We start from the raw sequence: 16,995 nt of genomic DNA on the forward strand, positions 1-16,995 counted from the left end.
AATCAAAGTGAGAAATAAATTTCAAATCATTAGCGCAATTTTATTATACAATATCAATTGAAATTCATTTCGTACAAAACGAAAAGACAAATCAGGTTCCGTTTGTAGTGAAGGAAGAATTAAAGGGAAACAAACAGCACAAAGTGATGAAACTTTACATTAGAAAAACCAATGTTCAAATTAAATGAAAAACAAACTAGTTATCTCATTAATTATTATTATTATTATTATGAAAATTTAACAATTTATATGTTGAGGTGAGTACATATATAAAAAGAAAAGAAATTTTACGTGGGGTGAAGGGTATTCATGATTACCAGTGACAAAAAAGAAATGGCAGGGACAATAAGAAAATATGGAGGAGTTTTCTCTTAAATTACCTAACAACTCTGCACGAAACAAACGGGGATCCTTATAAATAAGTGAATGGACAAGCTATAAAGTTTCTCTAATTTTTTATTTTCGAACCATACACACATTATCATATTATAATAAACAAATCATTGGCCCTCTTTCTTCCAACCAACTACCTAACCGTACGTCTCTCATGCATCTTCTTAATTAATTTCCATACGTACTACCATTTCACCTTCCTGCTAAATTTTAACCTTCTTTTCATAAAACTTGTGCCTACTAATACAAGTCTAATATTAATTACGTACATGTATAAGATAACACTCCTTGGATGAATATTCACCAAATGCGTTACATTCATAACAATAATATTAATTATACTTTTTCTACATTTTTCTGAGAAAATGGCCAAATGACCCCCCATTTTATTATAGTGGATTCTCAACTACACACTTATATTTTAGGAGGGTCCTATACTCCTATTACCCCCTTGAACTATTTTATGAGTAGTAGAATTATTTGCTCCCTAATGCTGAGTTGGCAAAGAAAGTGGAATTCACTTTCTCAAAGAGAGTGAGATGCAAACTTTCTTATTTTTCTTTTTCATAATTTTCTGATTTTTTTTTAAATTTATGTATGCTACTTTTTACTTTTATTTATCTTTTCCATTTTATTTTCTTTCTCTTCTTTCTATATCTCTTCAACACTCCGTCTGATTTAAGTTGTCTGAAAAAAAGTATGAAATCACCTCATGTTTACTACTATGCTATCTCCTTTCTTCTTCTTTTTTTAAAAGAAATCGACTTCACTTGAAAAAATTAGGAGAATACAATCAACATTTTTGCACAGCTAAGTGTTCATAAGTTGAAGCACAAAAAACCAAAATTGAAAAATATAGAGGAAACTCAGTTGAGTAAATAAAATAACAAAGCATCAAAGTCAAAATTAGTATCTTTTACAGCTAAATTTTTACTACTTCAAGTATAACAACTCACAAAATTGAAGAAACCCAGATTCAAATCAGATCCGAAAGTTGATTAGTGATTATTATACAAGTATATCAACATCAAATTCGTTAACATGAAAAATGTCAAGAGCTTCTGAGTTTTGAAAAATGTCATAGTGCATAGAACAAGTCGTACATATGTGATACAAAGTGTTTTATCTAACACGTATAGAAGAAGGAGTTCACAGTTAAGGAAGTTTTCTTAATCAATTAAGGAAAACTACATAAAGTAGAAAAACTACTACGCGTAAGTTTTTCTGTGAAAGAAGTCGAGTGCAAACAGGAGTCCAAGTCAAGTTCGAATTGAACAAGACTTTAAGGAGGCGGCAAAGACAAGTTCGAGTTGAACAAGACTTTGTGGAAGCGTGATCTATATATAGGGCAATAGTTTCTTTGAAGAAACTTGCGCACTTACATTGAGAGTAATATCAAAGCACGATCAAGAGTTTTGATTTTTATTTTGGGGAATGCTGCGAGTTGAGAGAAATATTGTACGATTGTAGTCAAGCGTTTTTTAATACAATCAAGTGTTTGTGAGTAGGTTTTCGTTTGACAAGTTTGAATAACTTGAAGAACGAATAGAAGACTTAAACCTGGGGGTTTTTGTCTTGGGTAGTTAGGAATTAGAGTTTATAATCCCTTAGGTTACATAGTTTTGTAATCGTTGTGTTATTTGGAGGTTTATAAATAATACAAAGTGTTATACGAAATTGTTTATTGTTAAGCTTCAAATAAAGAGAAACAACTAGTGAGTACGTGTTCCTTTACAGAATTCAGGAGGGTAGAATTTCAACAAATAGTATCAGAGCAGGTTATCTTAATCAAGAGTCTAATAACTCAAGATAAAGATCATTTGAGCTCTGCACCTCCTCTCGGACATGGTCAAGGGCAACATATCAACAGACTACCATTATTCAATGGTCAATACTACTCATGGTGGAAAACAAGGATGGAAGACTTCATTCAAGCCGAAGACTATGAACTATGGGTTAGAATCACTGATGGGCCATTAATCCCTACTGTTAAGGATAGTGAAGGAAAAGATGTTCCAAAACCTAAGGATAAATACGAAGAAGCTGACTACAAGATGCTGGGAAAAAATACAAAGGCTAAATGAATTCGTGTATGTGGACTAGGACCTGATGAGTTTAATCACATCTCAAGTTGTACCTCCGCTAAACAAAAATGGGATACTCTACAGAATGCCCATGAAGGTACAACTCAAGGTCGAAAATTCAGAATTGTTAGGCTATGCACTAAATACGAAGCCTTCAAGATGAAATTCGGAGAATCACTTCAAGACATGATTACCATATTTACTACTGTAGTAAACGAGTTAATCTCCCTGGGAAAAGTATACACCACGGAGGAACAGGTAGACAAAGTGCTTAGGACCTTGCCTAGATCATGGAAAATAAAAGTCACTGGAATCAGAGAAGCCAAGGATTTAACCAATATGACTTTGGATAAACTGGTAGGTAATCTCAAAACATATGAGATGAACATCAATAAAAGTAGTGAAGGTAGCAAAGAAAAAAATCTTGAATTCAAAGCAACTGAAAGTGATGAATCAGATATAGATGATGAAGACCTAGCACTGATCAGTAGAAACTTCAAAAAACTCTTCAAAAGGAGAACAAATTCTGGAAAAAGAGCACCACCCACCAAAGAGAAGAGTACAGAGAAACCACAAAGTGGAGGATGCTTCAAGTCTGGAGAAGTCGATCATCAAATTAAGGATTGTCCTATGTGGGAAGTAGAATGGAAAAAGGAAAGGGCTGAAAATGAGAAGAAGAAATTTTTAAACAAAAGAAAAAACAAAGAGAATGAGCAAGCTATGTATGCAGCCTGGGGAACAGGTTCAGAGATGTATGAAGAAGAAGTTGATGACATTGCTCTGATGGTCATAGAAGAATCAGAACCTGAACCTGAACCTGACTCAGACTCTAAAGAAAAAGAGGTAAACCTTCTTAATCTCAAAGATAAGCTAGTAAAATTCTCTAAGAAAAAAAAATATCTTTTCTAATGCTCACATCTATTGAGACAATCCAGGAACTAGTTAAAACCAAGAATCAAATAGTTGCTTCCCTAACTAGTTTAAAATTTGAGTATATAGATCTTGAAAAACTCAATGCTGAACTAAAAGAGAAAAATAAGCTTTTATCCCAAAAAGTTCAACAATTAGAGTCTTGTAACATGTCCAATAAAACTTAAAGAAACAGGTAAGGACAAAATATGTGATAGGTCAAAAGATGAACTTGAAATTAAAAAGCTCAAAAACGAATTGTGTTCTAAAAAGGAAAAATCAACAAAAATGAGACTTGAACTAACTAGGACTAAAAATGAGCTTGAACAAGTAAATAAATGGACTAAGTGATCTATGATTGTATCACATCTGGGCAATAATCACCAAAATCAAAAAACTGGAATAGGCTTTAAACAACCTAGAATTGATAATCCATTGCTATGCATCAACTGTGGTAACTCAGGACACTCTAAGATAAATTGCCCAAACTACAGAGCCACCATAAAAACAAAAGGCACTTATAAGACACCTCAAAGGAAAAGGTATACTCAGAAGAGATCTAATCTACCTAAATGGATACATAGAGATCTTATTCATCCTTTTGATTCTAGTAAAGGATCCAAGTTAATCTGGGTGCCTAAAACTAACCTATGAAATTTTTCAGGAAAAAGTGAGAGAAAGCAAGCAACATTGGTACATGGACAGTTCTTGCTCGAGACACATGACTGGAGATACATCACAATTTCTCTCACTCAAAGAAGGAAGAGGTGGAATGGTAGCTTTTGCTGGAGGAAAAAAGGGTCAGATTAAAGGCATCGAAAAGATATGCAGATTAGATGAAAACTCAATTGACAAAGTATATCATGTAGAAGGTTTGAAACACAACTTGCTAAGTAGATCTCAACTATGTGATAAAGGAAACGAGGTAATCTTCTCATCAACTGATGTTAAAGTTATTAATCTCAAAACAAAGAAGGTGGTTCTAACAGGAAATAGAGATAAACACGTATATACAGTAGATACATCCAAGATATCTGATGAAAACTTAGTTTGCTTGAGTGTGATTGACAAGGATCCTTTGCTATGGCACAATCGTCTAGGTCATGCTAGCCATGTACAACTAAATAAACTCATCTCTAATGAACCAGTTATAGGACTGCCTAATAAAATTCAAAGAGGCAAGGGTTTGTGAAGCATGCACTCTGGGAAAGCAAGTGAAATCATATTTTAAACCAAAACAGGTTATAAGTTCAACTAGATCCCTTGAACTAATACACATGGATTTATGTGGTCCCATGAGAGTCAAAAGCAGGGGAGGGAAAAGATATATGTTTGTTCTGGTTGATGATTATTCCAGGCATACTTGGACACTATTTCTAACCTCTAAAGATGATGCATTTGAAGCCTTTTGCTCCCTGATAAGAAAACTCCAAAATAAATTTGATAAACAATTGACATCAATCAGATCTTATCATGGTACTGAATTTGAAAATTCAAAATTTGCTCAGTACTGTGACTTTCATGGAGTTGATCATAATTTTTTTTCTCCTAGAAACCCATAACAGAATGGTGTAGTTGAAAGAAAAATAAAACCCTCCAGGAAATGGCTAAAACAATGATGATTGCTAATAAAGTCACAAACCAATTCTGGGTTGAAGCCATAAATACTGCATGCTACACCATAAATAGATGTATGTCGCGACCCTTGCTAGATAAAACTCCTTATGATCTATTAAAAGGCAGAAAACCCAACATCTCGCATCTAAGAATATTTGGGTGTAAATGTTTCATTCATAATAATGGAAAAAGCCTATTAGGAAAATTTGATGCACGAAGCAATGAGGGAATTTTTCTGGGATATTCCACACATAGCAAAGCCTATAGGATACTGAACAAATGAACATTATGTGTGGAAGAGAGTATACATGTTGTATTTGATGAGTACAATACTATGTCTAACCAAAACTTGTAGGAAGATGAGGAAATCTTATAGGCATCCACTGATAATGCAACGGAACAGGAAAAAGAAACAGGTCGCCTCTATGAAAATGATGAAATCAGCATCCATACTCTTAACGATCAAGAAGAGAACTTAGAAAGGGTGCCTGAAGAAGAACAAACAGAGACAACTAATGGTCAAGATACAGAAACTCCCAATCTGGTCCTAAAAGACTACAAATATCAAGGATCACATCCTTTGGACAATATACTCACTGATCTCACTTCTGGAATAACCACTAGATAAGGTATGAAAAATCATTGTGCCTTCAATGCATTTTTGTCTATGATAGAACTAAAGAAGATTAGTGATGCCCTTCAAGATGCAGATTGGATAATAGCCATGGAAGAGGAACTGAACCAATTCGAAAGGAGTAAAGTTTAGAACCTTGTACCTAAGCCATCAAACAGAACCATAATTGGTACAAAGTAGGTATTTAGGAACAAGTTAGATGAACATGGTACAATAACGAGAAACAAATCCAGGTTAGTAGTTCAAGGGTACAATCAATAAGAAGGGATAGATTATGATGAGACATTCGCACCAGTAGCAAGATTGGAAGCAATCAGGTTATTACTCATAGCATTTGCAGCACACATGGAATTCACCTTGTATGAAATGGATGTAAAAAGTGTATTCCTCAATGGATTACTAAAAGAGGAAGTGTTTGTTAAACAACCCTCTGGCTTTGAGAAGATTGACTATCCTGACCATGTCTATAAGCTTGAAAAGGCTCTTTATGGGTTGAAACAAGCTCCAAGGGCATGGTATGATAGATTGTTAAAATTCCTCCTAAGCCATGGATATTCAAGAGGTAAAATTGACAATACACTTTTTCTTAGAAACAAAGGAAAGGATCTACTGATTGTACAAGTGTACGTTGATGACATCATAATTGGAGCTACAAACAAGGCACTCACAAACGAATTTGCCAACCTCATGAGCAATGAGTTTGAGATGAGCATGATTAGAGAGTTAAACTACTTTTTAGGGCTTCAGATAAAGCAAACACCTACAAGTACATTAATTCACCAACAGAAATATGTCAAGGAACTGCTTAAAAGATTCAAAATGGAAGATGTGAAACAAATAGACATCCCATTAGCCACAGCCACTAAGTTAGATCTCAAAGGAACAGGTTCTGCTGTGGAGCAAAAATTGTATAAACGTATGATTGGTTCACTTTTGTATCTTACTGCTAGCAGGCATGATATTGTGTTCAGTGTGGACTTGTGTGCTCGATTTCACACCAACCCCAAGGAATCTCATCTCCAAGCTGTTAGAAGAATTCTCAAATACTTGAAAGGAACCACTGATTTAGGACTATGGTATCCAAAAGGGAGTAATTTCGAATTAATAGGATATGCTAATGCAGATTATGTTGGTTATCTAGCAGACCAAAAAAGCACCACAGGTATGACTCACTTTCTAGGTTCATGTTTAATTTCATAGGGATCAAAGAAACAAAACGAAGACGCACTATCCACCGCGGAAGCTGAATATGTAGCAGGAGTCTCATGTTGTGCTCAACTACTATGGATCAAACAACTACTCAGTGATTTTGGTCTTAGTGTTAAGGGTGTCCCAATTTTTTGTGATAACACAAGCGCAATTAACATTGCAAAATATCTTGTCCAACATAAGAGAACTAAACACATAGATATTCGTCATCATTTTTTAAGGGACAATGTAGAAAAAGAGGAAATTTCCATGAATTTCTGTGCCACTGAACAACAAATTGCAGACATTTTCACGAAGGCATTAGCAAGGGAACACTTTGAATGGAACAAGTTGGAATTAGGAATGATAAAGATCACCTGTGTATCTCTGCTCACGAGAGTAAACTATGGCACTTGATTATGTACTATTATGCTAAAAGTTTTTAATACTCATAACGAACTGTAACTAACGAATTCATCATTCTCAGGTAATTAGGAACTCAAGGATTTGGATTTCAAAAATCATCATCCTACACGAAAATGTATGTCTAATATACTTATTTAAGTGAGACCAAAATATTAAGACTTATGCACTGGTACCCGTTCCCGCATTAAATACCTGTCAGAAGGATTTTTTTTTACACCGCCAAACTCAAATCAATCTAACTTCTCTATCAAATCAACATGTTCTTCTCTCTAAAAATCCTTCCACTTCCCTGTAATCATTCTCAAAAATCAAAAACCCTTTTCTTTCTCACTCTCCACAGAAACCCATTCTCCTTTATTAGTCTCGCTCCTAAAATCATCAAACCCTATTTTCAAAATCATGGTGTCTCTCTCAAATTTCAACCTTGCCATCATCCCCTTTGAAAATCCAAAAAACCTTCTTGAATTACCTGTTGTTATGATCAGTGACCCTTGCGTAATAACCCATCTTGCATATCCTCTTATAGAAGAAGCATTGATTCAGGAGGAAAGGAGAAACCAGAGTATTTGTGATTTAGGAGAAGAAACGAATGCACATAGTGAGGGGGAACCCATATCATCGAAGGAACAAGTTCATCTCTCCTATGAAGATAACGATGATATTCCAATAGTTCAACTGATTCCTAAGAGACTTCATTCACGACTTAGTACACAGTCCGTCCAACCACTTGCTATGATTCTTCCTAAGGCTCAAGAAAGTCCTATTTCAAATACATCAGAGTCGTTTCAGGTACGAGTGACTCGTTCTGGACAACGGACTCGGGATGTAGTGATTCGTGTTATAGCTACTCCGAAAACTCGCCTGGTGAAGAGTAATGTTGTTCTTCCCTCTCAATCTATAGAGATTGATGCTAACATAGTTGAATCCAAGAAGAGTAGAAAAAGAAAAAGAAATGCATCTAAAACAAAGGACTCTGGTCACATAGAGAATGGTGATAGTGATCTTGAAATTGAAAGAAAGAAATATCAGGATCGGATATAGTCGTTTAAGAAAAAAAGTGTGATTTGTGGTAGGTTGATTACTGGTTTGGGGGGGAATGAAATGGGTGAACTGCTTACTCTGTTGAATGCACAAGGCTGGACTGCGTTGTTTCTTTGGGGTAATCGACGTCGTAAGAAGGCTAGGAAAGAAACTAGGTAATTCTATATAAATGATGTTGGGTTTGGCTCTTCTATTTCGAGTAGTGTTGGTGGTGTATTGTTCACATTAACAGGTGAAGTTTTGGAAAAAATATTGGGTGTACCTAACTTGGGATAGTGTCATTATGTCAAACATAGTTGGCCTCCCTTAGAGGGTCTATCATCAGCCTTTGAGATTTCTCGTCGGTTTGCGAATGATCCTACTTTAGCGAACTACACTAGGGTGGACAAATGAGCCATGCTTCCTCTACATAAGCTACTCTTTGATGTGGTACACAAAAGTATTCTCCTTAGGAAGCAGAAACGTATGGAGGCAAACTATTTGGATCTCACACTCATGGAGTTACTGATTTCACAGGTTCAAATTAATCTACCTAAATTGATCGCTAGTCACATTAATAGAATCTGCGTGGATGATAGCACAGAGCATGGGCTCGGGTATGGATTTTGGCTATGCGATATCTTTAAGTATTTTCAGGTACCTATCGAGGAATGGCAAGAACAGACTATCAAGGATGTGTTGGGGGTAGTAGATAATGTTGCTATACCTACGACCTCAAGAGGAGCAAATGCACCTATGCAACGTTTGAGAGCCTCATTGACGGCTAAGAATGAGGAAATTACTGTATTACAGGTTTCTCACTATGCTGCAATAGATCAGTTGCACATTGATTATTGATTGGAGCATGCTAGATTGGTAGAAGAAAATTCAAGGCTTAAAGAGGAGCTTGCTTAGACTCAGGCTGCACTAAATGCTGAGAGATCATCCAATTCTGATCGTACGAAGCACTTCTTTGAACTACTAACCAAAGGCTCCCCTTCCTCGTCCTCTGCTTTGCCACCTTCTGTCTAAATACTAATTTGCTTGTGCTATGTTTTGTTATTTGGGATCTCACTTTTTCAAGTCTTTAGTAGGCACTTCTGTTTGGTGTGGATAATGGTTTTTGTCTCTGATCTGTGATGTATCTAATGACTCAGTTTGGTGTTTTTTTTTGTTATAGCTTGTTGTGATATTATTGCTTGTGGCATGGATATGTCTTTATTTCCAAAGTTTTTGCCTAATGTCAAAAGGGGGAAGAGAAGCGTGCATATGGCATATGTGTAACCTGTTCAATGCAAGCAGATTTCAATCCAAGCTTGAAAAATTTGCCATAGTCAAAAAGGGGGAGTTTGTTAGGAGCTTCTGAGTTTTAAGAATGTCAAAGTGATAGAACTGGTCGTGCATACGTGATACAAGGTGTTTATATCTAAAACGTATAGAAGAAGGAGTTCACAATTAAGGAAGTTTTCTTAATCAATTAAGGAAAACTACATAAAGTAGGAAAACTACTACGCGAAAGTTTTTCTGTGAAAGAAGTCGAGTGCAAACAGGAGTCCAAGTCAAGTTCGAATTGAACAAGACTTTAAGGCGGTGGCAAAGACAAGTTCGAGTTGAACAAGACTTTGTGGAAGCGTGAACTATATATAGGGCAATAGTTTCTTTTTGAAGAAACTTGCGCACTTACATTGAGAGTAATATCAAAACATGATCAAGAGTTTTGTGAGAGTTTTGATTTTTATTTTAGGGAGTGCTGCGAGTTGAGAGAAATATTGTACGATTGTAGTCAGGAGTTTTTTAATACAATCAAGTGTTTGTGAGTAGGTTTTCGTTTGACAAGTTTGAATAACTTGAAGAACGAATAGAAGACTTAAACATGGGGGTTTTTGTCTTGGATAGTTAGGAATTAGAGTTTATAATTCCTTAGGTTACATAGCTTTGTAATCGTTGTGTTATTTGGAGGTTTATAAATAATACAAAGTGTTATAGAAATTGTTTATTGTTAAGCTTCAAATAAAGAGAAACAAGTAGTGAGTACGTGTTCCTTTACAGAATTCAAGAGGATAGAATTCCAACAAACAACCCTGAAGATTTTCTCCTTTTAAATTGTTGTGAACCAAATCAATATGTTTACGACTTTGAAATTTGTTAACTTTCAAGGATTTCACCAATCAAATTCATATCTCATTCAAATATACTTCATTTTTTAGCTTCCCAAACTCCGACAATATTCTCATCGGAGAACACCCATTAAATACCAATCCTAGATATTCAAGATTGGCTTGTATAATAAAATTGAGAACTTCTCTGAAAATAATTCAAACAAAGATTAAGAAACTATTTTTTTTTTTGGATTGGCACCAGCTGAACGGCGATTGTGCTCTCTGTTATTTTTGTCTAACCTCTCGACCTGCGAAAATGGTGAACGTTCCTAAGACAAAGAAAACCTACTGCAAGTCCAAGGAGTGCAAAAATCACACCTTGCATAAGGTCACACAATACAAGAAGGGGAAAGATAGCTTGGCTGCTCAGGGAAAGCGTCGTTATGACAGGAAACAGTCAGGTTATGGTGGTCAGACCAAGCCTGTCTTCCACAAAAAGGCTAAAACCACAAAGAAGATGGAGTTGAGGTTGCAATGCCAAGGCTGCAAACATGTTTCACAGCACCCAATAAAGAGGTGCAAGCATTTTGAAATTGGTGGGGACAAGAAAGGAAAGGGAACCTCACTTTTCTAGATTGCCTCTGAAGTCACCCAGAACTTCCTTTTTGGCCTTCTCCTATGTTGCACTATTGAATTTTAGTTATTTTGGATGTTGGTTCTTTTGTGTTACATTGTCTTCCAATAGATGATTTTTTTGTTATGAATAGTTATATGAAGATCCTATCTATATTCTAGTTTTTTGGTAGTATGTTTAATGTTTTAGTAATTGAATTTTAAGTCATTGGGATGCCGTTCAAATGTTTTAGTTTATATAATAGCAATGTCCCTTTAAGGATTGCACACTTTGAATGCATGGTAGTTTGGTTGGAAAAAAAACTAAATTTTTTGAGGTTTTAGAAATGGAACTTGGAATTTCCACTTTAATGGCAGAAAATTTGTAGTCAAAGAAAAGAAGAATGGGCTGAAATAGAAAAGAATAAAAGGGAAATAGAATAAAAAAGTAGAATAATAATATTTTAATTTAAAAAGTACAATATTTTTACGTGGCATCGCACGTGCAGCCCACCACTTACCACAAATCTGGGTTGACCTTTTAAGGGGCACTATATTCCACTTTTAAAATGTCTAGGGGGGTAATAGGACCCCCGTAAAGTATAAGTGTGTAGTCGAGAATTACCTAATAGATTGGGGGGTCATTTGACCATTTTCTCACATTTTTCTCTTTTTCATCCAATTTCACAATCATACTAGTGAACTTATTCGCGTTTTGCACCATCATGATAAGAAACAATACCATCTTGTTATAAACTTAGTCGGAATAGAATTTGATTAATTTTTCATATATATATTCCCATTATTTAACTCTAAACACTCTCTATATCATCAATTCGAAAGTTTATTTTATTTTAATTGTAAAATAATGATTTCTATTTGATAATTGATAAGGAACTTTCACAAACTTCAAAAGTTTAATATTTAGACTTAAAATATGATCGTTAATATAAACCATGCACCATAAAAAACTTTCTTTTACACTAAATTTTGAATCATTTATTTACTCTATAAAAAAATTGTATGTCTCTAACAAAATGAGAGAAAAACTATCAAAATAATTTTCTTAAAATATTCTCTTTTATTGTAGGTGCCAATAATCATCTCTCTATTTATCATAAAATGATATTGATTTTCTTCACACAAGAATCGGTTACTAAAATTACAATAAAGTCAATTAATCAACACTCTTAGAACAAATTTTATAATAAATAATACTAATAAAAAATAACGAAAAAATTGGTAACGATACCACCTACACATCATTCATGATCTACTTAATTATTCAGGGCATATCTAGAGAGTAGGGTAAGGACTCCTAAAGACACAATATTTTATGAATTTAGTTAATATATAAAGGACAAAAGTTTAATAATGTCAATTAAAAGAAGAGCAATTTTCACATATAGCAATCAAATAATTCTCTTCACAGACGATCTCCACATGTCCAACTTATAATCAAAACATATCACAATCTCCAGCACAGACGATCTCCACGTGCCCAACTTATACTCAATTTCATGTCAATGCATGCGCACAATAAGATTTCAATAAAAGGGATGATGATGCATCTCAATCAAGCAAATATCGGCATGATAAATAATCACCTCAACTATCACAAATATATTGGTTCAATAAAGAAACAATCACACAAACAAATCAAGTCAATAATACATCAGCTAATGACCATATGCTTTGACATTCTCAAATTACAATCCGTCATTCTATAGTAGTAAATTTTCCCTTTATAATATAGGTACTTGTACCAATGCCCATCACACCATTGGTATGAGACCCCCATCTTTTTCCCTGACCCATTGTCTATTAATATTCCATTTTTAGTCTTTAATTAGAAAAATGTCCTTCAATGAAGTCTGAAAGTCTTAACATACCTTGAATGCCGAACACGTGTCATGAATCCTCAAGATTTTGCTTTTTCCTTTCATAAAGCTTCAGAATGTTCCCAATCTATCAAATATGTAATATTCGTAAGCAAGTGAGTCTGTTGACACCCATATTACTATACGTCTAGCCTAGACCCAAAAACTCACCCTAATCTATGATCAAGTTTATAAATCTTGATGTCAATTAATATGTCAAGTCTCATATTCCTAAATTTTAAGTCTAGAGTTAAGTCTCAATTCTTTCAAATATCATAAATTTAATTATATTTATATAATATAATACACCTAATATTTAATCGCATATTTCACAATATCATAACTAGAATCATAACGTTATATAAAATAAATAAAAAGATCAACCCACAATAGATGGTATCCCAACAATAGCCTACACGTTGCAGCAAACAAGAAACTCCATAATTTGAATTATTTTCCTTTTTTTCCCAACCCAAGTACAAATCATTAGCCAATGATAGTTAATCATTAACCCATTGGCGACAATTACCTTCCAAGATTTGCAGCCATATATTTTTCAATTTCAACCCTTCCAGTAGCCCACATGCCAAACAAAATTCATAGTTATCCAACGCATACATTAACTGTAAGATTTAAGTTTTAGTATTGATATTTTACCTAGAATATTTGTGTGCTTATTTTTCGTGATGTCGTGATTTTCTTTTTCTGTTGGTAGAAGCCACAGTGGATGGTGGTATGACAAAAAGAAATATCAACTCCCACTTACTCTTAATTCATCTCTATATATGTGTCAAGTTACTTGGATATTAAAAAGCAACTTCCATATATAGCAAACATAAAAATCATATTTGTATGTTATAGCTATAGTTTGCATAATTGCGCTCAATAGCAAACTTTATGTTTGTTATGGCTATTAATATGTATATTTCGCTATACATATATAAAAGAAGCAATTGTATAATCTGTTTCGGTATACATATACAAAAGAATCAATTGTATAATATGTGTTTGTATAAAGCGAGAAAGAAAGAAAGACAAAAGAAAATTGGACAGGAAAAGATCTGTATTTGTATAATCATAAGTGTATAGGACGAAAATATATATATTTGTATTTGTATTTACAATTTTTTCTCGCTTTATACAAATACAAACACAATTTATACATTTGTCTTTGTATAAAGTGAGAGAGGCGAGTGAGATCTGGGAGAGGGAAGAGAGGGGAATGAAAAGATATGTATATATACAATTTTCTCTCGCTTTATACAAACACAAACGCATTTTATAGATTTGTGTTTGTATAAAGTGAGAGAGGCGAGGAGAGACTACCCAGCGAGAAACGAGAGTGGCGAGCGAGAAATTCAGGGAGAGTGGCGAAATAGCAACAGTTTGCTACGGGTTACAACTAAATCAAACTGTGGTTATAACATTTAATTTGAATTAATAGTTTGCTATTTTATACAATTTTCCCTTAAAAGAATAACAAACATATAAAATAAGACTGCGATTTTTTTTTCGGAAGAAAATTCAAAGATAATAGAGAAGATTACGTGTTAAAAGAAAAGAATATATGTTGGAATAGTAATTCAAAGTTCGGGTAGGAATCCTAAGTTGTATAGAATTTGTTATTTTTGGTATTTATTTAATTCTATCTAGTTAGGATTTGTTTGTCCTAGTTTATATAGGAATACATTTTCTAGTTTTAGTTTAATTTGGTTTCTTGCTTTTATAAATATGGATGTTGCTAGTTAATTCAATATATAAAAAATACATAAAATATACATAATAGAGAGGACTTGAATTTAAGATTCAAGAACATCTGTGTTTAAAAAAAAATAGTTTCCTTCAAAGTGGTGTCAGCTTATACTATCCTGGTAGAAAATTTGAAAATGTTCGTTGCCGGCGGGCGACTATGATCCATATATGACCGTCATCCGTCGTCAGCTTCAAAAACTGAAATTTGAGGCCATGATCCACGAACCTCCTTCACGGACCGTGGACCCAACGACGGTCCGTTGGTCCAGGTCGTGGTTCGTGATCTCATGAGCAACTTTGGCTAGCCAATCCAACAAATCTTTCAATTGCTCTTTCAACTCCTTAAGTTCTGTTGGATCCATTCTGTAAGGAGGAATAGAAATAGGCTGCGTATCTGGGAGAATGTCAATACCGAAGTCGATTTCCCTTTCAGGAGGAATACCAGGTAAATCATCTTGGAATAATTCTGGAAACTCATTCACAACAAGGACCGACTCAAGAGTAGGAGTTTAGGAATCTACATCCCTCACCCTAACTAGATGGTGAATGCAACCCTTAACAATCATCATTCTAGCTTAAAGACAAGAGACAAACTGACCTTTAGGCATAGAATTTCCCCCATTTCCACTCTAGGACGGGCACATTTGGAAACTGAAACTTGACTACACTGGTTCTACAATCAATAGAAGCATAACATGAATGCAATCAATCCATACCAAGAATAACATCAAAATCTAGCATATCAATCTCTACCAAATCAACAAGAGTAATAACAAGACATTTTCTATAAACCCTCTTAGCCACAACAGAATCACCAACAGGGGTAGAGACAGAAAAGGGATCTAACAACACATTCGAAAAAATATCAAACCTCATAGCCACATATGGTGTCACAAAAAACAAGGTAGCACCGAGATCAATTAAAGCATAAACATCAAGTTCGAAGACTTTCAACATACCGTTAACTACATCGGAAGAACCCTCTTGTTCACCTTGAGTTTGAAGTGCATAGATTTGGTTTTGCTTGGGAGCATTGGAACCCGAACCACTAGGATGAGCTTGCTTACCCTCTGTTTCTTCAGCGGTAAGCATCAGGCAATCCCTTATCTTATGGCCACTTTTACCACAACCGAAGCAACCATCCGTGTCGGCTAAGCACTTACCCTCATGCTTCATTCCACACCTAGCACAATTAGGCAATAAGGACCCACTACCATTTCCTCCTTGAGGCTTAGGGTTAGACACCCTATTTTTGTTGAACTTTGAAGGAGCATTAGAGGAACCTTGACCGAAAAACCTTTGTCGGAACCTAGAACGACCATGTCCATCGGACCTTAATGTGAGAAATAACCATCACCAGTCTTAGCTCTCTTAGCCTCCCTAGACCTTTTCTTAACCTTCTCCTCTTCAATCTATTGAGCATGAACCATGAGACGAGAAATATCCATATCATGGATAAGCATAGCGGTGTGACACTCCTTAACCACCATTTCAGACACACCCGAAACAAACTTACTCATTTATGCCCTAGAATCAGCAATCAAATAAGAGGCATACTTAGACAATTATATGAACTTCAAACCATACTCTTTCACACTTATACTTCCTTGATGAGGGTTGATGAATTCAAGCACATTTGTCTCCCTCATCTCAAGGGGAAAGAACCTATCAAGGAAAGCAACTTTGAACATTTCCCAATCTAGAGGATCTGCATCTTCCGATCTCCCTGCTTTTCATTGGTTGAACCAAGGTTAAGCAACAACCTTAAGTTGATAAGCAGCTAACTCCGTCTTTTTCACCAGTGTCACTCCCATAATCATCAATACCTTGTAAACCTCATCAATGAACTCTTGAAGATCTTCATTAACCTTAGAACCATGAAACTCCCGAGGATTCATTCTAGTCAAGTCCCTCACTCTAGATGTTATCATACCCACATTTGGGTTCACGGGAAACACAACCTCCCTATTGGCTTGGGCTGTCATGGTTTGAGCCAATACTTGAAAAGCATCCCTAAACTTCTCATTAGTCACTTGCCTGGTCAAAGGGTCAACCGGAGCTTGAGCAAGAGATTCTTGTTCCACACTTTCCTTCACATTCCTTCTAGTGTAAGCTTTTCGAGTAGCCATGTAATGTATAACATCGGGTAATGATTAGGAGAGAGACCTTATAGAGTTAAACTCTATCGCACGACTTTAGAGTAATGAAAGAAGCGGAGTTTCCTAATCATCTTGTAGCCTCTCATTCATAAATGTGGCGCGCTTCACACTCATGAACAAGACTCTACTCAATGTGGTTTATGAAACATCCTAGGACGATTCTAAACCGTGTGCTCTAATACCAAGTTTGTCACGACCCAGGGGTACACCCTACATGTAACA

At 35.1% G+C, this 16,995-nt stretch overlaps 1 protein-coding gene across 1 annotated transcript; it reads left to right on the top strand.

Annotated features, from left to right (window-relative positions):
• The first annotated feature begins 10,621 nt into the window (after nt 1–10,621).
• On the top strand, nt 10,622–11,175 carry LOC125845243 (60S ribosomal protein L44-like). Its single transcript, XM_049524710.1, has one exon. The coding sequence runs from the start codon at nt 10,687–10,689 to the stop codon at nt 11,002–11,004; it is 318 nt and encodes a 105-aa protein (XP_049380667.1). The 5' UTR covers nt 10,622–10,686; the 3' UTR covers nt 11,005–11,175.
• The last annotated feature ends 5,820 nt before the right edge of the window (nt 11,176–16,995 follow it).

This window comes from Solanum stenotomum, chromosome 11 (assembly GCF_019186545.1).
Source record: "Solanum stenotomum isolate F172 chromosome 11, ASM1918654v1, whole genome shotgun sequence".
In the NCBI taxonomy this organism is placed as follows: Eukaryota; Viridiplantae; Streptophyta; class Magnoliopsida; order Solanales; family Solanaceae; genus Solanum; species Solanum stenotomum.

Bases quoted from the DNA above. Each gene is read 5' to 3' on its own strand.
- LOC125845243 (XM_049524710.1), top strand. From the start codon at position 10,687: ATGGTGAACGTTCCTAAGACAAAGAAAACCTACTGCAAGTCCAAGGAG.